The 27,211-nt window shown below is 40.4% G+C and overlaps 1 protein-coding gene across 1 annotated transcript; it reads right to left on the reverse strand.

Annotated features, from left to right (window-relative positions):
• Positions 1-2,370: 2,370 nt before the first annotated feature.
• On the reverse strand, positions 2,371-10,222 carry LOC116702421 (uncharacterized). The gene is given in 26 exon segments (XM_032536591.1): positions 2,371-2,564; positions 2,643-2,796; positions 2,902-2,928; positions 3,128-3,181; positions 3,386-3,449; positions 3,537-3,598; positions 3,670-3,714; positions 3,787-3,837; positions 4,028-4,088; positions 4,409-4,497; positions 4,614-4,679; positions 4,761-4,844; positions 5,049-5,096; positions 5,179-5,298; positions 5,571-5,725; positions 5,835-6,341; positions 6,344-6,481; positions 6,741-6,882; positions 6,985-7,175; positions 7,289-7,393; positions 7,513-7,717; positions 7,855-7,994; positions 8,136-9,261; positions 9,304-9,461; positions 9,789-9,942; positions 10,196-10,222. Coding segments are annotated over 26 exon segments (4,167 nt in total).
• Positions 10,223-27,211: the final 16,989 nt, after the last annotated feature.

Raw genomic sequence — 27,211 nt, forward strand, 5'->3', positions numbered from 1 at the left:
TGGTGACCAGGTCCACCTTTCACAAATGTCCTTTCCCCATTCTCTCCATTGTCTACCCCACACACACACACACACACACACACACACACGGTTCTCAGTGTAGTGACCAAGGACTCAAAGTTAAGTTAACGGTCTATCAAAAAGATCAACCAGGACCACTGAAATTCTAAAGAATGAGAACCATACATAAATTATAATCCTTTAAAACCAAACAAATAGAAATAACCATTTTTTGGACACCCGGGGGACTGGTGGTCAAAACTCTTTAGATTAGGCAATGAGGGAAATCTATTCTTCAATCAAGGCCACCTCAAGGTGAAATAGACTGAAAAATAAGACAAAAGACAAAGCATCATGTATGCATGTGTTATATCACGGCCTTTCACAGTAATGTTGAAGTACACTTCGCTGCAGCAAACAGAAAGGGGCGGGGACGGACCACTGTCAGTCTCATACCTTATATGGAAATGGGACCATTTCATTCCGGAACTGACGGGGGCGCTAGTGACACTATTTCCTGTACCGACCGTTTCATAATAATTATAATAATAATAACTTATTTTATTTGACAACGCCTTTCAAAACACCCAAGAACACTTTCAACATTAAAAATACTAATTACACAGTAAAGAAATGGCTACAAAACGTGATATGTCACGTGGCATGTCTGTCACGTGGTATGTCCCTTTTTTATTTTGAAATCTTTATTTAAAATTATATTAGTAACAAACAATGTAAAATAAGCAACAATAAGGAATCATTATGGAGATGTATTTATCTATCCTTACACCCTATATATCTCTAACAAAAGTCATAAAAAATCAAATCAAATCAATATTTTGGAGACAAATGTACATTACATTAAGAGCACATTTATCCATCCATTAATTTTATGAATTATCTTCAAGTGGGGTCATGAAGGCTGCTGACCCTGGACAGATCCCCAGTCCATCGCTGATTAAGAAAACAGATATAAACAAATACATGCTGGTGCTGAAGTTCAAATAATATATTTGATGTTGTGAATGGTACTCTTAAAATAAATAAGTTAAAATCTAATATATAATAGCCTTTGGCTTATTTAATAAGAACTAGATGGAAAAGAGGTTTGGTCTGTAAAACATTTAGTCGACAATTTTGGCCAACTTAGTACGTCCATTCACGGTGCACTTTTGTTGTTTATTTGCCAAATATTTTTTCTTATTATTCTCATTGTGAATATAATTTACAAACAAACCAAAGGACTTTTGAACTTTTAACAAGTGCCATTCGGTAACTAGAATATACTTGGTTGCAGGTGACCTGGCTCAATTATTATCATTATTGACCATAATGTCTCCTATAAGGACTCCAGCTCAACTAGGAAACTGACTGGTGTCCCACTATTCCATTTAGAAATACCATATTAATTTTATCAATTGCAATAAATTCATAAACTGCACTCCAAAAACATGAATATCCAATTGTAGCAAAACCCAAAGTGATTAATTAAAACCTTAAATGTAGCTTCAACCTGGAAAGACTCGCACAGAAAGTAGGTTTTAGAAAGTTCATTTGACAATAATCTTCAACTTTCTGACCCCGGCAGTAGACACTGTACTGGTAACCACCAGAGAGAATGATCTTTTTTCTACATGAAAACCTTTTTGAATAAAGTCTGTCTTCATCTCACCTGCTCAGCCAATCACCTGCTCAGGTGCCTCCCTCCCAGCCTAACGGCGCCGGTCTCAAGTCCTTCACCCTTCATAAAGTCCAGCTTGATGTGTGCAACTGCTCCTCACCTGAGCTTCCATCACCTCCACCCTGATTACACCTTCGCTTTGCTCGTTTAATCTTATATTTGTATCTGAACAATATGTTTCTGCAACTTATTTTTTATTACATAAAACAAATTGATTCTAACTGTTAAAACATAAACAACTTGTCTGTATGTCAGGTTTGTAAAGAAAATTTGTATTGATTCCAGTCATTGTTCAAAAATGTATAGGAAAAATTGTATATTGCAAGTTATTAGCTTTGCTTGCATTTAAAATTTTCCAACAAGATTTTCCAATTGTTAAACAACGCTGTTACAATATATTTACAACTACTTTATTGGTTCTACTGTCTCTCCAACAAATTACAGCCACAATGTAACTTTGTGGAAACGACACCATTTCTATGAAAACTAAATGATGTAAATCAACTGAGCTACAACAAAAGGAACTTTCAAAAATGTAAATAATATTGAAAGAACACATTATGAAAAAGGAGGACTGCACAAGTCAAAAAGTAAATATTCTTTATCAGAAACGATTTCAAATGGCAGGTCACAAAAAAAACTAACAATATGTGACAGATTGTGGAAAGCAACTTATATTTTCTTTGAATTCAATGTTGGCACTCAGGGCAAAGTCCAGGTATGCCATCACAGTAGTAACGAGGGTACTCTCCTCGTCTTCCATTTCCAGTGAATCCCACACAGTCTTTGTATTGCTGGTTGCAGGAAGAACATGTCACAACAGCAAAAGGAGTCCGGTTTTCTGCCTTGAATGTTTTTGAAAATTTGCCCCAGTTGATCTCACCTGTTAATGAAAAATCAATTTCATGTAGTAACAATCTAATTTCACATGTTTTAGGTGAAAAAAGTCAAAGGTCCTCACCATCCAGCCAAGCAAAATGAGTCTTCTTCCGGAAAACAGGGTGAGACACAATGGCTTGAAAGGACTTGCATGTCAATGCCAAGGTGAGATAAGCTGTGTCTCCCTGTGCCAGTATCACCTCCTGGAGAATAGCTTCAAGCACATGCAAAGGCATCTGAAAATAAAAAAATAAAAAAACAAAGAAAATAAAAAACAGGTGAATTGCAAGACTGTCATACAGGAAGAATGGATGATACATATGATTATGAATGAATCTTACCTGTAAGATTGGCGGTATCCTTTCTACCTGCATGGTGAAGAGCATTAAACAATAATTAATACTTTATATCTCTCAGTATCTTATCCTTTCATCTCTAATGATATAAAAAAAGTTGTCCAAATAATGAAATTTAAAAAAAAAAAAATCATTTAGGGTTTTAGTCTCATTTGCACATAAAGATACACAAATCAAAATGACTAGTTATGTGTAAATTTAAAAAATGAACCTCAATTTGTGCCTCGGCTCCTTTGGCATAGGTGTGGTCATCAGCACACAGAGTCTGTAAAAATACAGATATGATCTAAGTGAAAGATGAATGCAAGTCCAAATAACATCAAAGCTGCTTCAACCCTTTTAATTCTTCTATCCTGATTTTCTTTCAGACTTAAAAAAATAAGCATAGAACAAAAGTACACTGTGAATGGACATAATACAAATTCTATGACTTAAAACAACAAAGTGATGAATTTTAGCTACAGCTTACCTCACATTTTGCCCTCTCATCAACTTTTTTCCGCTTTCTCTCCTTTTGTAGTTCTTCTCTGGACCTTTTAAAAAGGACAAATTGAAGGTTTTCTTAAAAAACTGACAGATGTGTAACATGACGTGGTACAGAGCACCATTATTGTTCTGACCTCGCAGGAAAGTTTCTCAAGAGAGAGAGACACCACCATCTCCGTATTGTCATCATATCATTCTGTGGACATCACAGGTTCACATTTAATGAAATCTCCAACAGAAAGCATCGACTCTCATCTGTTTCCTTACCTCGCCAAAATCAAATGATGCTCCCATCACAAAGTACAGTGCATACTGTTGAGAAAAATGGGATTATTACGTCTATACAAATCATACAAAGATATGGTGGGTGGAGGCAGATGTTACCATGACTACAAACATCCCGCAGTTGTTGGACAGTCCTTGTTTAGGCAATCCCTATGGTGTTTAAGAGAAAATTCAAGAAGGGGGAAGAAAATTAATGTGTCATTATTATAACAATTAAATTGAGGTAAAGGACAACAGCCTTACCCACAGTACTGATTATAAACATTTAAAGCAGGAATGGTTGGAAATAAGCAGCCTTGAAGCTCTATAGAACCACAAGTGTCCCATCAGAACATCTCACCTTAACATCATTGCCAACAAATTCTGTCCATGGTTCAGATGACATCTGATGACAGACTTCTCTGGTGATATGAATTGTTTTAAAATTATAAAGGGCATATTTCACAACATAAAATTTATAAACATGTATGAGAATGAAAGACAGATGTGAGACAGAACGGTCTCTTGATGGTCCAGCTTTAACCCATGTCTTGTTTAAAAAGAAACAAGAGTGCTTAGAAAATGTTTGTCTCGGATTTCAGCCATTAAAATGTTTTTCACAAATTCAATTTGGATATTTATTGTTATATAAATATGAAGATTAATGCTGAACCTTTGCCTCCGTGGAACAACGGAATAACATACTGAACACATGCCATTTTCAAACTTATTCCTATAAAACCTTAATGTTTTGATGTGGTTTTCATCTGTGAAGCCAGTGCCACTGATAGAATCAAGGAAGAAAATCTCCCTATGCTTAGGCTTCAGAATCTGAAAAAATATGTCACACTGATGGTGAACACTACCGTAGACTAATAAATGAATTAGACAAGTGTCAAGAAATGCAGTAAATATGAAGGTCAATTTCAAATAAGTATTGTACTAACGCATAGTGTCCAATGTCCAGGACGCCACACAGGAATCAGAACCCAGTCCAGATCTTGTGCCTGCGGCTTCCAATTAAATCACAAAATTAATATATAGTGGTGAATCTGACATCCAAAGCTGAAAATAAATGTACCAAAAATATGAACTGGTAGGTGTAGAGCTGGGTCAAGGGAAAGAGGTGGAAACCAGGTGTGGACTACATGACTGTTCCCTGCAAAAACCTTGATGCCCTGGAGAAATAATACAAACAAAAGGAACAATGAAGAGGTTCAGAGGAAAGGGATACTTTTTTACTCTATGTTTAATTCACATCCTAAGACATGCCTGATATTCTTTGTCATTTCCATATTTATGATATTTACTCATTCAGTATTTATATGACTCCAAACTTTAAAATATCATGAAACAAATGCAGATTCCATAAATTCACAGACCTTGTCGCTGCACATTCTTTCAACAGCTTTCAGACAGGAGTTCAGAATCTTTGAAGAATTGTAGAAATCATATTTTTACAACATAAAAAAACATTAACACTCATATGGCTTGAAATATATTTAAACTCACCTCCCCATTGATGTCTTGCGATAACCCAAGAGTGAACATATCTCTTCTAGTGAGGACCTGCCCATCAACACAAGCAACATATTCACCTGGATCTCTGGTTTGGTCTAATACTTGAGTAAGCTTAGGAAAGAAAAATTGAAGATAAATACATTTGTGTTAACTTCATTTTTCACAATATTATGCATTCCTCAAGTATGTGTACAGATATGTACAACTTATGTCTTTATACTGCTTGTTTGTGGAAATTTCACTTTTTACAACATGACTGATTTCTCCAATAGAAAACTATTGGGATTACTATTACTGACAATTAATACAAAAAACCCAGAAAGAAATATCAAAAAGACAAACACAAAGCAAATTGATATACATATACATTGAGAAACATTTACCAAAGTCATTTCTGTAGTATTAGGCTGTTGACTCCAGGTGGATTTATTTGCTTCAGTTGTTTTTAAGCTTGCCAAAGAGTCAGCAGGAGGACATTGGTGAGTTTGAACAACGCTGGCTTCCAAGCTGCAAGCTTGTTGCTGGTTTTTCTCATAGCCTTTATCAACAGAAACAATCCTACATTAATATATATATATATATATGTGTGTGTGTTATGCTTTAATTTCAGAGACTACCACAACAATAACACTGAAGTTGAGTATTACCCATCATTATGCATCCATTTTGGTCTAGGACCAATGTTGCATGTGGCCCAGCAACTTTTAGAATTTCTTGTTTGGTTTTTGTGTTCTTCCGAAGGTTGAAATGGTGGAGGATGTTTCTTTGCAGAAAGATGTGTGTGGATGGGGTGAGCATATTGAGGAAGTAGTTGTTCTTCCTCATGCCTGCAAATAGTTGCTCTGCACACTGACTGTTTAATCTTCCTACAAGTTCCGGAACAATCTCAATCCGCCGCAAGACATCCTTGTCGTCCTTGCTATTGCCTTGGTGGAAAACATCACTGAGACAATAGTGCTCTACTGAGCCAGTAACAGGATGTCCTCCCTTGTCTTCAGGTTCTTTCCTGTGCTTCAACCATGGCAAGTTTACAGCAAGGTTTTTCTCAGTAGCTTGTCTTATGTTTTCAGGTGTGGGGTCAACCAATCTACCTTCGTTGATGGTAAATGGTGTATCCTCTGGGCACCTATTCCTTAGATGACTTACAAATCCCCTGGGTAGTCATACACTGTAATATTTGGAAAAAACTTCCAGGATAAAAGAAGGTCTGCAAAGTCTCTGGGGCTCTCCGCTCTCAGGTTAAACTTTACAGAATAAATAACACCACAGGGACAAGTGATTACAGCCCATCCACCTGAAACAACAAATCACATCCTTACATGTAAAGCATATTAACTTATGTGGCTCATTGTTGTTGTGTACTTAATTAAACTTCACAAAAGCATTGGCATTACTATGACAATGTGTTCTATTTTCAAAATAGCAGATAAACAAGGGATGGCTGTTTTTGGTCATTTAAATTTTTCTTAGCTCATACAGTTACAGTACTTTGGTATGGGTCAAATGACAACAAATTTAAAGTTTTCTGTTATAAGTTGCTGTCACACACTTACCAGAGGCGCCCCACACTTTATCAAAAACCTTGTTATATGTGACTCTAGAAGCCATTTTGTCCCGCAGACGGAGCACAAGATCCATCTTAGAACCTCTGCTGTCAATTCCACATTGACTGCAGAGTTTCCTGATCTCAGGCAGCTTTAAAACAACACAAAATGTGAGTTATTTGTAATATTATTTAACCCTCCTGAAAGACCAACACAATCAGGAAATTCAATAAATAAATAAATATGAGAATACCTTGAGATTGAGAACCTCATCTGCAAGCCGCTCTTCTGTGAGAATCTGCTCTGCATCACTGTTAGAATCAGGCAAGTGGACTTTTTCACTCTCTGTGTTTATCAAAATGTCAGATCGTCTTGTCTGTGGTCCAATCCAGGGGGACCAGTTGTGATAAGTAGGTTTTACAACAAAAGGATTCCTGCAGCCAGCTGAGAAATGCAATGGAGACAAGTAAATACAATTTTTGAGGCACACTAATGCATTGAATAACTTGGTGCACAAAATGTTTTCAATTTCTCTGTTGAATAGACACCAGACTTACGTGGATAAAGTCCACGGATAATCACTTCCATAGTAACTGCTTCCCAAAAAGAGCGTGCATTCACTTCACCATTATAGTGTTGAGGTGGGTTTGGTATTTCACTAACTTTAAAAATAAAACAAAAAACACAGGATTCCATTTTGTTTATTATGTTCATTTCAGATGAGTCTAGCATTTAGAATAACAGTATTTTCATACTTGCAGGTTTCAAATCTAAAACCTACCTGGCATGCTGAAAACACCTTTCTTATGGAGATCCATGACAACAACTGCAGGATGATACCCACATGAAATGCATGCGTATTGGTAGTCATGGTCACTTAGACCTTCAAATGACAGATATGCCTGCAGGATCCGATCCTTGTTAGGAAAGGTCTCTCCTTCTGTGTATTCTATCATTTCAATTATGCGGCTTACAGCAGTGTGAGTCTACGGAAAGAATTAGGACACACTTACAAAATCACAGTAATGAAGATGAAAAATTCACAAATGTGTCTTTTACCATTTGTTGTAATGTGTAAAAATAATATTCATATTCTAAACAAGTATTAAAAACTACAACTAACCTGCAATGCATTCCTCAGTACCAGACACAAATGTATGGACAGCAGCAGGTGATCATTGAAGTTGTGGATGCCGTCTTCCCAGTTTTGATATCGGTAAACCATGGAACAGTTGGGGCAAGTCTTCCTGTATGTTGATATACCTACGAGAATATTAAAAAGATTATTAAGATCTTACGTCGACATGACGGAATAAAAATAGGATAAAAAAAAAAAAAAGTCTTATGGAAATAAAAATAAATCAGTACACTTGTAATCAGAGCAGAGTAGAGTAAATTACAAACCTTTGACTACTCCTGTCATAGTCAATATGTTGGCAGTGGAAGATACCAGCTGAGGGTCACCAAGCCCGGCGTGCTGTCCACATTCTGTGCATTCAGTCTCTGATGGGATCAGATGTTTGGGGAACCCATTGAGAGCCTTGGCATCTCTACTGCTGGTGACAAGACTGTCAGGAAGATCAGCAGGTATTTTCTTGTGGTTAATCAAATACTTGATTATCCTCTCTGCTGCTTCATCAGTGATGGAACGACTTTCCTCCTGACATTCTGATGCTGTTGTCCCACACATAACATCCTCCTCTGAAATCACTGCCTCTTTGAACATGTCTGGCATTTTTTCAAAGAGATGCCACTTTGCTGTAGCCTTGTGCGTACAGGACCTTTTGCCCTGTGTACATGCACAATGCCAGGTATTTTTTCCTTTGTCATAAGTGACAATCACCCTTCCAAGTCTGCTGAAAAACGACGTTTTAGGTTCAAAGACAGACACGTGAAATATTGTGTCTGTCCCACTGCCAAAAAGAAGAACTGAAAACGGCGTATTATTCTGCTGATTTTTTAAAAGTTCTGCTTTTCTTTGAAGACTGAACCATAAGTTCTCAACCAGGATGTTGAGGGTAGTTTCAGACAAAGGTTCTTCTGACTCTGTGGCGCGTGGACAAAAGCGTAAAGATTGAATGTGTTCACACTCAAAAGGCAAAATCCCACTTCGCTTGGCAAACTGTGCATTCACATTACACCTGTCAAGCTCACATTCTGACCTGTGAAATTGTGACCAGGTGTTTTTTATTACATGTATGGGTCTTGATGGACCATAAAAGGATTTCTTAACAGCAAAAACACCTTTTTTGGCATCCACACACTGACTTCTTAAATGATGATTTTGTGAAATGAGGTCCACATTTTCCTGGTGTTTTCTTTTCAAATGAATACGGAGATTCTTTTTTCTCAGGCGCAGATTGCACATTTCACATGTAACCATGTCTTCTGAGCGGACAGGTGCCTGTACTGCCTGGATGTTAGAGGCTGTTGGTTGGACAGGTGCCTGTACTGCCTGGATGTTAGAGGCTGTTGGTTGGACAGGTGCCTGTACTGCCTGGATGTTAGAGGCTGTTGGTTGGACAGGTGCCTGTACTGCCTGGATGTTAGAGGCTGTTGGTTGGACAGGTGCCTGGGCTGATGCACAGCTGGACACCTTATGGAAAGTCATCGTGTGGTTAACCAAATGATTAACAAACCTGTCCCTTCTGTCAATAGTTGAAAAACAGTATGGGCAATGGAAGTGAGATGCGTCTCTACAAGGTAGGCCACATCTGAATATATGGAATTCTGCAGTAACAAAAAGAAATGAACAAAATTAAAAAACAACATCTACATACATTGCAGAAATGTTTAAACAATATGTGGTTCATTCCCACTTTAAATAGAGCAAGGACACAAAGTAATAGCTACTAAAATAAAAGAAAAAGGTTACTACACGTCTGGAAATATACAAATGATTGGTAGAAAACCCTATTACACTTTCCAGAAATTTAACATTGGTTTACAAAACATATTAAAGAAAGATTAACCTTTAAAAATAAAAGAAAAACACTAGAAAACTGGTAAGTATGTAAAACAATATTTTATATTTTTTTCAAGTGTAGTTTTACATACCGTTATGTTGAACCATAGCAGTTTGTGCTATGTGGTTCTGTACCTTGTACGACTCATCGGCACAGTATGAACAAAGGGGACAGTAATATTTCTTGTTTATGCAATATGGGAGAATCTTCTCTCCGTTCCGAATGTTACAAATGGACAGGTGGATCTGTATAATGAAAATAAAAAACAAAGTTTGAGCACAAAATACATTTCTCAATTAAAAATGTTATCTATTTTTCTATTTTTTATCTAATGGTGCCCTGCTGGATAATAATTAGCTGTGCTACATGCTAAAATTAGCCTTCGCCTGTATGAATTACGAATTTCACTAGTTTACAGCTGTTAATTATATTTTCAACCTAATCTAGAAAAGCGTATTAATTTACTATGTGAAAAAAATTTTAAGAAGGTAAAATTACCTTTTGTTGATTTTGTGGGTTTTGCATTATGGATCGTGTGCCGAACACCAGTGCAAAAACTTTTCAAACTTCTTTCTTTCTTCTTCCTTTCCTCTTAACCCCGCGTCTTTAAGGCATTTATACTAGTGATTATGAAAATAGCGCCCCCTTCATTTCCGGAATGCAATAGTCCCATTTCCAAATAAGGTATGGGACTGACGGAAAGGTCCGTCCCCGCCCCTTTCTGTTTGCTGCAGCGAAGTCCTTCTCGTAATGTTTGGCCCTCATCCTCTGTGCCCCACTTACTGCATTTACTCTTTTGGGAAAATAAAGACTATTTCTTCATTTTAAGAAACATTGAATGAATTATTTACAGTTACACTTAGAGATGCAAAGAGGTTAGAGAAGCACAAGGCCCTCAAGTGTTTTGATGGGGAAGTAAATCTCTTTAAATGTGCATGTGGCACTTATTGATGTGAATCAGACTTTAATTCATTTAAATTAATTTATAAACCCCTGGACTTCATATAGTTCCGATGTGTTTCATCAGATTTCTGTTCATGTTTACAACTTTGTGCACATTCAAAATAAAACTCCTCCCATCTCTGTTGTCCGAGATTTGGAGAGTTGTAACATAGTCTGCTGTGTATATCATTACTCCGCTGATATGGTAGTATCTCATTCAGACCGTCTGACGGACACAGAGGCCCATTTGGTTCTCTGGTCTCTGACAAAGTTTAGAGGTGGCTGTACGCTGCTCTTCATCAGAGGTCTACGCACGGATGCAAGACGTCAATGCCCACAGCAGAGCAAGTCCACTGAAATGAATTGAAGTTGCTACACTTAGCAGCTGCGCTCTATACAGCTCTATTTTTACAGAGAGAGTTGACACAAAGCAACAGACGGGTCTGTAATACTCAAAGCATATACCTGAAGATGGGGAAATGCACCTGGGATGGCTTGTGAAAAAAATGTTCTCAATTTCCAACATTTCGAAAACAGGGAGTGCTCTTAAACCCCCTCATCGTCTCTGAAAGCACAACTAGTTGATAATGGCTCAACAGGTAGATATATAGATAAACTAATCTTTCAGAAATTTTACCGACCAGGTTGACACTTCAGCGTGAGAAAGCCAGTGTATGGATGGATATTTAATTGCTATAGTTATTTGTCCTTTCCCTCTGGTGCACCTTGTTTTCTTTCTCTATTTTCTATTCTGTTTCCCTTCCAGCTCTGCTTCAGGGGTTTACAGAAATGACTGAGACACAATTTCAATCATAATCTCCTCTGCCTGGGCCAGGCTACGCTTGGCTGACACTGGGACTTTGTGTTTGCTCTTGGTGATGAGAGTAATTGAAAAAGAGTGTCACGTATGAAGTGTCTCAACAGCTTGTGTGTGTGCATGCATATATTTCGGTCTGCTGATAAAAGGTTCCTGGCAAAGGTGAAGGCATGACAAAAGACACAGTGAGTATGTTTACATTCACATTCATATTCCACTTTTATTCTGAATATGATTAAATTCTTGTAAACGGCATATTCTGTTTTATTCCGAATAAGGCCTTTTTTGAATATAGTATTTTCCGATTAAGACATGTTTGATATGTTGGTATCCTTGCGGTTTTAGAAGCTTTCTTTCGACATGTATACAACACATTCAGAATCTTTGTCTTAAGCCCGGATCAGACCAAAGCAATGAGACAGTGTACATCATAAAATGCTACCTTGCTTTCAGACGGTCGTTGCCAATTTGGTCTGTGCCATCTTAATACGTTAAAGATGAAAAGTTATCAAAAGAAAACGTTTCGTCATAGGGCGTGGCCGTGGCAGGGCGGCCATTTTATGCGTTTTGCCATTCAAAGAGGAAGTGGGGTTTAACTTGTGTATATTGTCCAATTGGCTCAAAACTTTTCAGGATTCATCAGAGTCCAACCCTGATGACATTTACACAGCGATAATGGCTCAAAGTCATAACGTTCCCTATTGGCAACAGGAAGTAGGCCTAAAAGTCAAGGTGCTACACTTTAACAAACTCCTACAGATTTCCTCCAATGGATTTCAAATTTGGTCTGTAGCATCTCAACCTTAAAGATGAAAAGTCATCAAAAGAAAAACTTTTTGTCAAACGGTTGTCATATACAATAGAATAGAATGTCTTTATTGTGATTATACGCGTGTAATACCTGCGCAACAAGATTGAAGCAACCCTTTTCCAGTCTCAACAAGAAGGAATATAACATGGAGTAAAATATAAGTAGCCTACTGCAAATCAAAACAAGAACTACTGCACAGTTATGAATTTGCACAAAATTGTCAGTGTTGTCAAAGTAATACAAGTTTAAATATTGTACATGCAATGAAATTACACAGGATTCCAATGTTTTAAAGTATTATATATTGCACAGTAGGTGGGAAGAAAAGAGTCCGGGGGCCGGGGGTAGGCTGTGAAGGGAAGTCAGTGCATGTGTGAGTTCAGGGTGGTTATGGCTTTTGGGAAGAAACTGTTTTTGAGTCTGTTAGTTTTTGCTCTGATGCACCTGTAGCGGTTTCCTGAGGGCAACAGGTCAACCGCATCAAAGCCAGGTGGGAAGCTGTCCTTGATGATGTGTTCTGCTCTGCTGAGGTAGCGGGAGGTGTAGATGTCCATCAGGAGGGGAGAGGGGAGCTTACGATCTTTTGTGCAGCCATAGGCATAGAAACTTCCTATCTAAACAGGAAGTTGCTTAGCTTGTCAACGCTTGAGCCTTTTGGCCCGGAACTTGAGGAACGTTGTTCTTCATGGCCGATTTAACATTTGTGCCAAATTTGGCGGCAATAGGCCTTTAGGTGAGTCCAATTGGCACGAAAACTTGCTCAGAGACTCGCTGCATCCTCGTGACAAAAATTAATCAAACTAATTTTGATAGCTAAAACAATGCGCAAGTTATGGTGGACCAACTTCCTTTAGGTGGGTGTCAAAACAGGAACAGTTGTATCTTGGCAACGGCTATTCTAATGGACGCATAACTTAACACAGTTGTTCCTTATGGGCCATTGAGGCTGTGTGCCCAATATGGCGTCAGTCTGCCTTAAGAGGGTACTGTTTAGATTTTTTAAATTAATTAGCACATTTTCTAAATGCAAAACCTACCTTAAGTATCTCATGTCTAGATTTTAAAAGAATTTTGATATGCAAAATATGTACAATTTGTGCAAAGAATCGGCAAGTTATAGAGGACAAATTTCCTGTAGAGGGCGGTCAAAACAGGAAGTTGTGTATCTTTGAAAGATTTAATCCAATTGCAACAAAACATGACATAGTTGTTCTGGATAGGGGCTTGAGCATACATGCAATCTTTTGAATGAATCGGCCATTAGACAGCGCTATTAGAAATCAGTGTAAAGGACACTGTAAAGTGCACTTTATCTGCCTCTGTCTGACATTTTTGTGATGAAGAATGAAATTGCATGTATGACCTCATGTGCTTCTTATGTGCAATATTGCGGCTGTGTTTTAATGTGCTGGGTAATGTAATTTTTCCCTCTGTGCGCTACATTAAAATCAATGCGACACACCTTACAAAAAGCGTAGAAGTTGTTGATATGACTAGGTAAGATTAATGTAAATTGTTGTGCCCAACACTGTTGAAATTTACAGATATATTTTGATTTCTTTGCAGGAACACCGCCTTCACCTGCCATTTTTATTGGTTTGCTTTTGGGTCTGAAGTTTCTGCAAAGCTTGCGCAGAGATCAACTGCGCAACTGGGTTATAGGTTGCCAGGTTGAGGTTACAAACAGGTTGCAAATTGTAGATTGTGTGTGGATTGTGTGAATAGAATGTGTTTTATTCAAGATCTGGCAACTGGTCAAAATTAGACAAACCTATTGGGCTGATTATTTATAAAGGAGTTTGGGCCATGCAAATTACAGGAGTTTCCCGGGAGAAATAACAAACCGGGTCAGAGAGAAACCCGGGAAAAACGGGAGTGTTGGCAACTATGTTGTCTAGACAGTATTTTTGATTAAATTCACTAATCTTCCAAGACCCCAGAATATTTTGTTATATGAATATTTAACAAGTCAATACAGTATATCAAAAGAAAGAACAATATTTTCTGTTAGAAACATAGTGTAATATTTTCCAAAATTTTAGAGGGCACCACAACTTTTTTTCTTCAAACGGCTTAGTTAAAAACTTTACATATTTACATTCCCCCCCTCAGTTCTATTTGGCAATGACCAAAGCCCTGAAAGGCAGAGTGAAAAAAAATGTGTCAGGCATTGTTGGCAACAACCTACTTTCATCTTGTACATAGGAGATGGTATCACGTATGGAGGAGATTATATCTTAAAGTTTATCTCCTAATTAGGAGATATTATCTTGTTGGTACAAGTTGTCTTGTTCGCCTAATTAGGGAGAGAAAGCGGTGAAGGAGAGAAAGCGGTGCAGAATGAAGTGCTTAGTGCATGATACAAAGGAAACTGAATGTTCAGCCAAATGCTGCATGAACAAAGGTTTACCCTCTTAGTTAACCATAATTGATTGGGTCTGATGAAATCCAATTGTGAGGAGACTGTGTGGTCCCACCTTGTTGAGGAGTTTGGGTTGTCTTCTCTATTATCTCTGTCAGGCGATAAACTCAGCTGCTTGCTGAGAAGAACCAGACGCTTTTTCCTCTTTACCAGCGGTCAACGTCGTTTACGTTAATATTAATTAATCTTGTAGACCGCTGATAGCAAGGAAAAGAGGGTGGTTCCAATACTGCTCGACCTCCAAAAGGGTACCACCGACGCTGCCCTGCTCAGCCGCCTGAGGGGCTCTACCTTCGCTGGCCTGCTTGACCGCCTGAGAACCCTCGACGTCCTCTTTGGCCGTCTGAGGGGCTCTACCTTCGCAACCAGTTTGGCCACATGAAGGGTCCGTCTTCGCTGCTGGCCACAGCACTCCAGTCCTCGAGTGCCCACTGGCCCCAGTTCCCAAGTGTCCCATGGACGTTTTGTTTTTTGTTTTTCCTCCTCCTGAGTCCTGCTGCCCTCCTTGGACTGTTTTTTGGACTACTTTTTGTTTTGACTGTTGGGTTGTATATAATTCCTGGCGTGTTCAAAACACACGCGCTGTGGTCTTCTATGGGACTGACAGCAGCGAGTGCAATATTGAATGGTAAAGATGAATGAAAACACATACCCAATATTTGTTTCACTGTTATTTCATTATTGCATATTTGTAAATGTCAGTTTTACATTTGGAGTGGTAGGGTGGCAACTGAAAGCCAGAGTTTTACTACTACATTCACTATAAAAACACTATAAAAGGACAACTGAAAATGATAATCCACTACAGGTAATATATCTGTAGTATAATACTGGTCTGTAATACAAAAAAATGTTTTCTTAAAAGGCATAATGTGGGAATAGGCCAACACATAATCTTGGCCACACCTTGGATCTCATCATCTCTTGGACTTTAATGTTCAGTCACTGAAATTACAGAATCTTGTATCTCAGATCACTTCCCCATTATATTTGAGATCAGTGTTCCTCCACCTCCTAGTTAACCTGTGTCTTTAGTCTCTAGGCGTCGCTGTTTCACTCCCTCTTCAGCTGGAGAGTTTGCTTCGAAATTTTTGGTCTCTCAGTTTTATGCCAATCTCCATCTTCCCCAGATAGCATTCTCTCTGCTTTCTGTTCTAAAATGGCTGAAATCCTAGACTCAATTGCCCCTCATCGCTTTAAGTCTATCAAACCTAAAGCGGACCCCTGGCTAAACGACAACACAAGGACCCTTAGGCAACGCTGCAGACAAGCTGAACGGAGGTGGAAGAAGGACATGTTACAAGTTTCTCTGGCTTTGTTAATGGATAGTCTTGCAGAGTAAGGCTGTTAAGGTGGCGAAGATAAACTATCTCTCATCTGTCATAACTAGCAGCTGCCATGAACCTAGGGTCTTATTCAACACTATAAACTCTGTGTTGAATCCATGCAACTCTTTTTTGACAGAGGTTTCAACCAGGATGTGTGAGAAGTTTCTCTGTTACTTTATTGATAATGTAGCATCAGTCAGGCTAAACGCCAATGTTGATTTTAATGTGTTTGTACCTTCTGTCCCTGCGCATTCTGCTGTGTTTGAGGAGTTTAAGCCTGTTTTCTCTGCCGCTGTCCCAGATGCTTTTAAACATGCTGTGGTTAGGCTGCTACTTAAAAAGCCTAATCTTGACCCCAATGTGTTGTCCAATTTTAGACCAGTCTCACATCTGCCCTTTCTTTCGAAGGTCCGGGAAAAAGTGGTTTTTAAACAGTTACAAGCCTTTCTACAACAGAAGTCAGTGTTTTCAAAAAAATTCAAATCTGGTTTTAAATCGCGTCACTGCACTGAGTTGGTGCTGCTAAGAGTTCACAGTGATATTGCCTTGTCTGTAGATGCTGGGGATCCTACTGTATTAGTGCTGTTGGACCGGACAGCAGCTTTTGACACAGTGGACCATGCAGTCCTCCTTGCACGCCTTGAGCATTTTGTAGGGATTCAAGGCTCTGCACTTAAATGGTTTAGCTCTTATTTGACAAATAGGAGTTTCTCTGTCACAATGAGGGATTTCTACTCATCATCTGCTCCTCTCTATTGCGGGTTGCCTCAGGGTTCAGTTCTTGGCCCCATCCTGTTCTCTTTATATATGGTCTATTGGGGGCTATAATCGACAAGCACAACCTGTAATTTCATTGTTATGCAGATGACCTGCAAACTTATCTGCCTATGAAACCCAATGACAGTGTTGCACTAAACTGCCTGCTTAATGACATTAATGATATTAAGTTGTGTATTATCTTCAGGACAAAATTCATGTCAAACAATCCAACTATAACTCGGGGAGCTTTGACTTCATGTGCAAAGCAAAATGTCAAAAATCTGAGTGTGACATTTGATTGTAGCATGAAATTTGACAAACAGATAAGCAATGTGTTCAAAACAAAATTTTTCCAACTTCGTCTCCTGGCCATAGTAAAGCCTTTCTTAACAGGCACGATCTGGAAAGGGCTATTCATGCCTTTATTAGTTCACGGCTAGATTATTGCAATTCTCTTTATGTTGGTCTAAATCAAACGCCATCTCACGTCTTCAGCTTGTGCAAAATGCTGCTGCTCACTTTTTGACAAATACTTTTAGAAGTGCACACATCACTCCCATTCTTTTTAAACTACACTGGCTTGCGGTGTGTTTTAGAATTGATTATAAAATTAGATTGTTTGTTTTCAAAGCCTTAAAAGGCCTTGCCCTGGAGAATTTGTCCGAGCTTTTAACTCTGGGTGGGCAAAATGGTCTGTTGCAGTCTTTAGATCTACAGACTTTAGAAGTCCCAAGGTCGAGGTACAAACAGCGGGGCGATCGGGCCTTTGCTGTTGCTGGCCCAAAACTCTGGAACAAGCTTCCCCTCAACATTCGCACTATAACGGATGTTGTTCAATTCAAATCAAAACTTAAAACTTATTTATTTAGAATGGCTTTTAATATGCAGTAGTGGTGCAACAACTTTCATCTTCTTCTGATGATTTTAGGCAACTTTATCTCTTTTACTGTTTTACTGTTTTACTGTTTATTCTTGGTTGAAAAACCAGAAAAACCAAGAATAAAAAACTTTTACTTCCAGAATGATGGTCAAGTCTTTCATACACAGATGTACACCAGAACAGATAAAGTCAAAACAGGGCTTTTTCTTAAAATGGGATCAAATAAAAAAAACAGGAATGAGTTGACCACACAAACATGATCATTTTAAGACTAACCCATACACAAAGTATCAAATATATTTAAGAATAACAACTCATTACGCTTGGATGAATAAATTAAATAGATTTTATTAAACAGAGTGACACAACAACGTGTGTACCTAACTAGAACAAAGAGAAGGAACAGGGATGACTATTGTGTGTGTGTATATATTATATCTATCTATCAGATAACATCTTGAAGATAAGTAAATGCATCATAAAAGGCCTCTAATAAAATATAGAGAGTTGGCAATTCAAAAGAGGGAGCTATTTAATCAATTTACCCATGGAGATACCTTCACATCTGGAAAAGTCGAGCTAACAAACTAGCAGGCAATTGGCCGTCTACCAAGTTAAAAATATATATCTGATTATGCTGTGCACATACAAATAAAGATCAGTACATGCATCATAAAAGGCCTCTGATAAAATATAGACAGTTGCCAATTCAAAAGAGGTAACTATTCAATCAACTTACTTCAGAAGTTACTCAACGGTCAGCAATGGAAATGAATCACGTCCAACGCTGTAGAATGGATGTTTGGAACAATGCAAGGCTGCGTACCCCGGAAGTAGGTGGCAAAAAGCGTACAAGGGGAAAGGAGCCCAATGGGAGTGTCGCCACTCTGTCTTTCTCTATCACTCTGGCCTTGGTGTTCCCCTTGTCCGTTATCAGATCATTGTTATTGTTACTGTGTTTGTTTGTTTCTGTTCAGCATTGTATCGTAAATGTAAATGTGCAGTATTTATATAGAGCTTTTCTAGTCTTAACGACTACTCAAAGCGCTTTTTACATCTACAGGAGACATTCACCATTCACACACATTCATACACTGTGGCTGGGGCTGCCGTACAAGGTGCCACCTGCTCATCAGATAACACTCACACACATTCACACTCCGATGCGCAGCATCGGGGGCAACTCAGGGTTCAGTGTCTTGCCCAAGGACACTGGGACTGCAGGGTGAGGGATTGAACCCCCAACCTTCCGATTGGCAGGCAACCGCTCTACCACTGAGCCACAGTCACCCCCCGTTGTCCCTGTGGCTTCCTTGTTCCTGTTTTTGGATATCCTTTTCTCTGTAGACTTTCCTGGGATTTTGGCCTTTGTTTGTTGCCTCCCTCAGTGTTGGGCTACTTGTGATGTTTTCTTCATTTTTGCATATTTGCCTTGTGGTATGTACCCTGTTTTTTGTTGTTAATAAATCCTTGCAACAAATCCTTGCCTGCCATTGTCTGCATTTGTGTCCTCAATTCCCTACAACCGTAACACCATCTCAATTTGCTGTGATTGTTTTTGTGAGTTGAAAAACTGTTTAAAAACTCTGTACTCTGTCTTAATTATAGGAGATCTTGAAAATCCATGACATGTTTCACATGTCGATTGTGTCACTTTCTGGATTCAATGAAACAATTGCACTTGCATACCTGTGTCCTGTTGTTGTTTCCATAACAACATACTTGTCCATATTCCTTTTGCTTTACTAACTTTATCTAGCTCTCCCAAAAATAGTGTCTTTTATTGTTTGTGCGTCATCTTTGTCAGCTGTTGGTTAACAGGCGCTTTGTGACCTCATGTGACTCATTTACAAATTGTATAACAATTGATGTATTTTCACTTTCAAACTATCACCTAAGTATGCTTGTTTCTGCAGAACTAACTTTGACTGTGTTCAATATCCCAGTAGATAAAGGTGCTGTTCCTAAAACAATCAGACAATCCCCACAACACACAACCTCGCTAATTGAAACCCAGCTCTGGGAGCTGCAGATGCATCTTGAAATCAATTCTGGGGGAACAGAGAGAATTCTTCTCACCTGTTTTAGGCCTTTTTAAGGTAAAGCAACTCTTCAAAGTCTTCAAAGCCCTGGATAGATTTGTTCTCCGCGGCTGCTGATAATTGAATTGGATTTGCTGGATGAGCTGATACAGTACCTGTACTGAGGTATTGATCCCTGCTCACAGCAGTCCATTCCTTTCTACAGGGAATTTTTTTCTAGCTGCAGAATTTAGAGTGTAAATGTTGTAGTTTTCACAGGTTTTTGCTTATGTTATCCTTATCATATAGCCTGTCATGCATTCATTTTAAGATTAAAGGGGCTTTAACACAGCATTATTAAACCATTATTAGATTATCATGGAGAAAACAGTCTGAAGGCCCTGACATGGTTATATAATAAGAACTTCTATTATTATAAATCCATGGGATTAGTATAGGACAAAAAATGGTAGTAAGGAAAGCAAGCAAATAAACAACTAAATTCAAGACAGCACAAACATTAGACTATTCTCAATTGCTATCTTCATCTGCTCAATCCACTACACTTCAAGCTGTCAAAACTGGCCAAACATGACGTTTGAATGTTCTTTCTTAAAGAACAGAGGTTCAAACTATTGGAATCTTTTTTATGTTCATAAGAAGGCAAACATACAACTAGATACATTTACTATCTTTACTTTAACATAAATGTCTATTTTTTTTAAAGACTATTTTTTGGGCTTTGCTGTCTTTAATGGACAGGACAGCTAGGTGAGAAAGGGAGAAGACATTCAGGAAATCATCACAGGTCAGACTCAAACCCTGGACCTCAGCGTCAAGGCATAAACCTCAGTGTATATCAGCGCCTGCTCTACCAATTGAGCCAACTAGGCCACAACATAAAGATGTCTTAAAATATCTGCATTCCCTCAAATTAAAAATAAACAAACTAATAATGTCCTTTACCATAAAACTCCAGTGTTGCCAACTTGCTAACTTTTCAGACCCTCTTAGCAAATTTATTTCAAAAAAACGACTAGCAACAAATTAGCAGCTTCAGACCATCAGAAGAAAAACAAGATTTGTTACATTGTAATTTATGTAATTAATTTATCATATAATCAATAATATAATAAAAGTAGAGGGAGGCAGGCCAGTACAGCCCAATCAGGTTCCTCTCCTTAACCTGTCTTTCTTAATTATGCTGGTATGGTTCTAGACTGCCGGGGGATTTCCTTCCTTTGACACACTGAGCTGTTCTCTCCTCTCCCTTTCTATTTGTGTCCATCCTGTTCCAGAAATGCCAGTTACTAAACTAGTTCTGGGGAGTTTACTCCATGGAGTCCTGGCACCAAGATCTTGGTTTCTCCTGTCGCCGTAGTCCTCCTGCACTACATCCTGCTGCGTCCTGCGGGGCCCTACTGTGTCCAGCTATGCCCTGCTGTGCCACGCTACATACTGTAACACCCTACAGCGCCCTGCTATGACATGAATGACTACTTCTACCATTTGTACTGTTCCATTTGCTTTATTGTGATTGTTATAGCCACTGTTCATCCCATCCCCAACCGACACCGTCAGACAACACCTACCATGAGCCTGGGTCTATCTGACCGAGGTTTCTTCCTAAAAGAGAGTTTTTCCTCGCCACTGTCACACTTAATGCTTGCTTTTGGGGGAATTTTTGGGACTTTATAAATTATAGAGCGTGGTCTAGACCTACTCTATCTGTAAAGTGTCTCAAGATAACTGTTGTTATGATTTGATACTATAAATAAAATTGAATTGAATTGAATTGAATGTCCAACGGTGCTAGTAGTGGATAGAAGTTTAGTTTTATTCCTTCATAGTAGGATTTATAATACAGCGAGTTCAAGAGTTCACTACCGTGAACACACATTGTTTTTCTTTTTTTATCCAACGGCCTCGACTACCACCTAAAAAAGTGTATTCTTCTATCATATCTTGCAGTATCTTGTAACAACAAATCACTATACAGGAAGCCCCCCTCTGGCATAGTGAAGAAATGCATAACTTATAATAAAACTACATGTCTCATTGCATTACTAAACACAATACAGATGAATTATATGTTATGTGTAAACCAAACAAAATACTTTCAACAGGGGTATTTCAAGGTGCTACACATGCATGCTGCACAGAGTAATCACAGTGCACAGCTCTTCTGCGAACAGCATGGGGTCTCTCGCCCTCTAATCTTGCACTGTGAGCAGCAGGCAGTCAGCTGACAGCCACTGAGCTTTATGTAAATTATACGTGATGGCGTTTTAGCAACTGTTGGAGCTAGTGCTAGTTACTTTCATTGTAAAAGAGGTGGCAGCACTGCTCTCTTCATCACTGCCTCTGCACCCTGGTTGGTGTTAGACTAGTCCCGCTTTGCCAGACCTTCCTTCACAGAGAAGGGTCTGGCTTGTCCAGACAGCATTCCAAAAAATGTGCCCTGGTTAATTGGCATTTCAATCAGGAGAGACTTCATTGCAGAACTTTGTTAGTAAGCTACATATGAAGAATATGAAATGTACAACAATATGAAATGTACAAAGTCTTTGGAGATGAGACTCCATCTAATACAATATGTTTTAAAGGGATAGGGAAACCCAGACATATCCACCATATAAAAATCCTCTGCCATTTAGACAGGTGGCATAATAAGAAAAGGCTAAATTGATATTGGCAATTCTGTCTGGCACAACACTCAGCAAACACCCATAGGCTCAAGGCCTTCATGCCTGATGGTAATTAAGGCCACCAACAAGCAATATTATTAACCTCTCCATATTTATACATATATGAATGATAGAACGACAAATCAAATTACTCTGTTATATGTACAATAATTACGGAGCATAACATAACCCCACTACCAGTTAGATGCATGCATACCGTAAGTTATGGTTTGAGGGATCTCTGGTTTGTGAGAACGTCACCGATGTCAGGACAAATACATGATGAGTAGACAGAGGATGCCCATCGTCTAAGTTTTTGTAAAGAAGTACTTGGGACACCTTGATTTGCAGCAGTAGCAGCAGCCCCTACTCTAAATGAATGACCTGAATAATGCTAAGGGAAGAAACTAAGCTTAGATGAAAACTAGCTTTAATAAAAATTAACCTATCAATTAACTACACGTATCTATGCTGCAATACGATGATGAGTTTCATAGAGCACGCTCCAATCAGAGGTCAGTTAACCATGCTGCAAGAAAAGAGCAGGTTAAACATGTTGCAATGAAGAGGACGGGTTAAACCTGCTGGTATGATGGGGTCTAGTTACCCACGCTGCAATGACTGGTCCATCTCCAGCTGTCAGTGTGGACGTGGCATGATGGCGCCAGTGTGTGAGGCAGGCCGTCAGCAGCTCCGACTGTTGTATATGTTTATATTGCTTGTAACATTTGTAGCACATACTGTCAACGCTCTGCTGGTTTATGATCGCCAAACGCTGCTAGATCTGAGAGTATCAGCCAAAAGTCTTGTCAACTTTGATTATTATGGCCAAAAAACTTTGCCCCCTTTCCTATCTGACATCCCGACATACCTCTGCCACGCTACAGCGCCACTCTCGCGGCGAAAGCGGCATTGCCGCCGGGGTAAGCGTGGTGGCTGTCTCGTGAGGCTGAGGGCCAGATTGGTGCGTCCTGATCGGGGTGGATGCGGAGCGGGGCCTTGCCTTTTTGCCTCTCAACGTTTGCTGGATCCTGTTGCTGAGTGGTTGGTGCCAGTGGTGGGCCCCGAGGTGGTGTTCCAGCCCCACGGACACTGCAATCCTCGTCTCCGTTGGCGCGGAGTAAATCTGGGGAACCTGCGGCCTCTGCGTCGGGCCTCCTTACCGGCTGGTCGCCCTGACCCGCCAGCTCTTGCCAGGTTTGGTCTGGTAAACGCCAGATTGCTTGCGAATAAATCATTTATTCTTAAGGACTTCTTCATATCCCGGGAGCTGGATTTCCTCTTTATATCCGAGACCTGGCTGAGTGTTGGTGAGTCTAGTGTCTTCACCAAACTTTTACCTGATGAGTGCTCCTTTTTTAACTCTCCTCGGACGTCTGGCCGAGGAGGAGGAGGAATTGCAACTGTTTTTAAGAGTGACTTTAAATGTAAGCAGTTATCGCTGTCATCCCTCTTCACCAGCTTTGAACTCAGTTTGTTTGAGCTGGGACCCTCTCACATGGTGCCGTGTGCTGTGGTCTACCGGCCTCCCAAATACAACAGAGACTTTTTAACTGAATTTTCTGTGTTTTTGGCTGATATTATGCCCAAATATTATTCCTTATTGTTGGAGATTGTAATATTCATGTGTGTTGCCCTGATAACCTTTTGGCGCGAGACTTTTTAAACATCATTGACTCTTTTAATCTCGTGCAGTGTGCACTTGGGCCTACACATGAACGTGGTCACACACTTGATCTTGTTTTATCTTATGGTTTACCTGTTCCTAACCTGGTGGTCTGTGATCCTTTTTTCTGATCATATGATTGTACTTTTTGAAGCTGCTGTTTGCTGTCGCACAGTTGAGCCTCGCGCCGCTGCTCGCAGATGTCGCGTTATTAACCCTTCCACTGCCGCTCACTTCTCCGCGGTTTTCAGCAAGATCTGCGTCCCCCCCGAGTCTGTGTGTGATGATACAGAGGCTCTTAATTTATGGTTTGTCAACACCTGTCAAACTGCTATAGACATTGCGGCTCCATTAAAGACCAGGCAGCAGTAAGCCAAATCAGAGCCTTGGCTGAATGAAACTACCCGCACTGCCAGACAGGATTGTCGAAGAGCTGTGCAAAAGTGGAGAAAGGACAAATTGCAAGTGTCTTTTCAAATACTGAGGGATTGCTGGCATCATTACCAATCCACTGTGAAAGAGGCAAAAAGAAAATATTTTTCTGAAATTGTTCTTCTAAACGGTTGTAAACCCTGCGTGTTGTTTAAAGTTATCAACTCTGCTATGAATGCACCACAGACTTTAATTGAAGCCTCTCCTGCTGTGTGTGAGAATTTTCTTAACTACTTCATTGATAAAATCACTTCTACCAGAGCACTTATTTCACCTTCTGCTTCCGACCCTTTGGTGTTTGTCCCCTGCCCTGCTGTGTTTGACACGTTTGAGCCTGTGACCCTGCCTTTTCTGCAGGACATTGTGGGTCATATGAAGCCCTCGGGTTCTCCAGCTGATACTATCCCATCTCAATTTTTTAAGGAGATCTTTACCACTGTTGGGCCATCTTGTCTCACAGTTATTAACAGCAACCTGTGTTCTGGAGTAGTCCCTGTGAATCTTAAACATGCTATGGTGCTGCCTCTTAAAGAAACCTGGGCTGGATCCTACTATTTTGGCTAATTTTAGGCCTATCTCCAGATTGCCTTTCGGCTCTAAAATCTTAGAGAAGATTGTATATTCCCAGCTCATGGACTTTTTAAATGAACAAACTGTTATGTCCGTTCAGGACGATTGATCTGTGATCGTTTAGTAGTGCCTAGGTTTGTGTTGGTTGTAGCGCCTTGGCGCATGCGTGACAGACAGTGGTTGTTGGCCTGAAAAGTAAAGTAGCCGCATGCTTTTACAGCTCGTCTAGTGTCTTCATTAAACATAACATTTTGGCGACGAAGATGGCTGAAATTTCTCTTCCTCGTCCGCCTCCTTTCCTCGCACTTCCCGGTGAGCCGACAATACAGTGGAATTGCTGGCATCCGTCTTTTGAAACGTACCTTCAAGCTATGGGATTAGCCGACGTGAGTGCAGCTCAGAAAACAGCATTGCTGAGGCACTGTTTGGGAGTCGAGGGTCAACGTGTACTTGAGACGCTAACCGGCAACGGGACGGATACGGACTACGCAGGGACAGTGAAACTTTTGAAGGACCAGTTTGCTGCCCCACAGAGCGCGTTATTGGGCCGGTTTGTTTTTCGGCAACGGCATCGACTCCCGGGTGAGTCCGTCCATCAGTACATCCCCAACCTGAAAGGTTTGGCCAGCCGTTGTAAATTCGGCGCATTGACTGACGAGATGATACGTGATCAACTGATTGAACACACTACACAACCTAAAATCAGGGAGACGCTGCTACTCGAATCAGATGATTTGACGCTAGCTAAAGCTGTTGCCATAGCATTCCAAATCCAAAGTGCAGCGGAATGTGCAGCGACAATAACACAGACTGAATCATCATCATTAAGCCAAGCTGTACGCCTAAGTGCACAGTCGCAGGAGCAGCAGCCGCAGCAGCAACCATCTAGCGCTGGTTTGGATGTGCCAGACGCGGCCCCAGAACCAGTCATGCACCTCACAAGCCAACAAGGGCCACGTCAGCGGCAAAGGCAGTTCTCCTGCGGTAACTGTGGGTCAAACACCCACGCCACTAGAGCCCAGCACTGCCCAGCAACAGGCCAAACATGTCGTAACTGTGGAAGGAAGAACCACTTTGCAAGAATGTGCCGCTCTGCTCCTTCTAGGCAAGATGGACACACTACTCAAGGCTCACCCACCATAATTCGCCACGTTACATCGGGACCCAGGCGGTTCAAGTCATGTACAGTAAAATTTGACATAGTGTGTATTCCTCTGCTGCTAGACACAGGAACAAGTGTCTCCCTCCTGAATGCCAATACGTACCATCAGTTTTTCATTTCCAGCCCACTGGGCGCACTGCTGTCCTATACGGGTATGATGACTCAAAAATTGACCTGTTGGGGTCCGTCTCAGTAACCTTCAGCTATGGCACTAGGATCTTGCCCTCCTTTACCTTTGATGTGGCCCGACGAGGGGCAAATCTAATGGGGCTGGATCTGTTCACGGCACTGGGATTCTCACTCATTGACTCAGGGGGGGGGCTGCCATCATGACTGTCGCTGCCGGACCGCATCAGAAGTGGTCATCACTGTTTGAAGGGCTAGGCTGTCGGTCTGCCTTTGCCCATCAACCCCTCATTGACTCCTCTGTGTCCAGCCTCTGCGCCGTATCCCACTGGCCCTGAGGGATGGAGTGTCTGTGGAGTTGCAGCGGCTGCTGGATGCTGGCATCATTGAGCCGGTTGATGCTTCACCATGGATTTCAAATCTGGTTGTGGCCAGGAAGAAAACAGGGGCTCTGCGCATCTGTGTGGACCTCCGTGCAGTAAACAAAGCAGTTATCCCCGACAGATACCCACTGCCCACGTGTGAGGAGCTTACGGCACAATTTCACGGCTCCACCATCTTCTCTAAACTGGATCTCAGGGAGGGCTACCTTCAGGTGCCCCTTCACCCGGAGAGCAGAAACCTGACAGCTTTCGTTACACACCTAGGCGTTTTCCGCTACACAAGGATGCCGTTTGGCCTCAGCTCCGCCCCCTCTTGCTTCCAAAAGGTCATTACCTCAGTGCTTGCGGGCATACCAGGAGTGGTGATCTACCTCGATGATGTGGTGGTACATGGGGCTGCTGCTGCTATCCATGACAGTCGCCTGCAAAGTGTGTTCAAAGCCCTGGCCAGGCACAGTCTAACCCTCAATGGCAGCAAATGCGTTTTTGCTGCGCCGGCCATTGAATA

The sequence above is a fragment of the Etheostoma spectabile genome, chromosome 15 (genome assembly GCF_008692095.1).
Source record: "Etheostoma spectabile isolate EspeVRDwgs_2016 chromosome 15, UIUC_Espe_1.0, whole genome shotgun sequence".
NCBI lineage: Eukaryota > Metazoa > Chordata > Actinopteri > Perciformes > Percidae > Etheostoma > Etheostoma spectabile.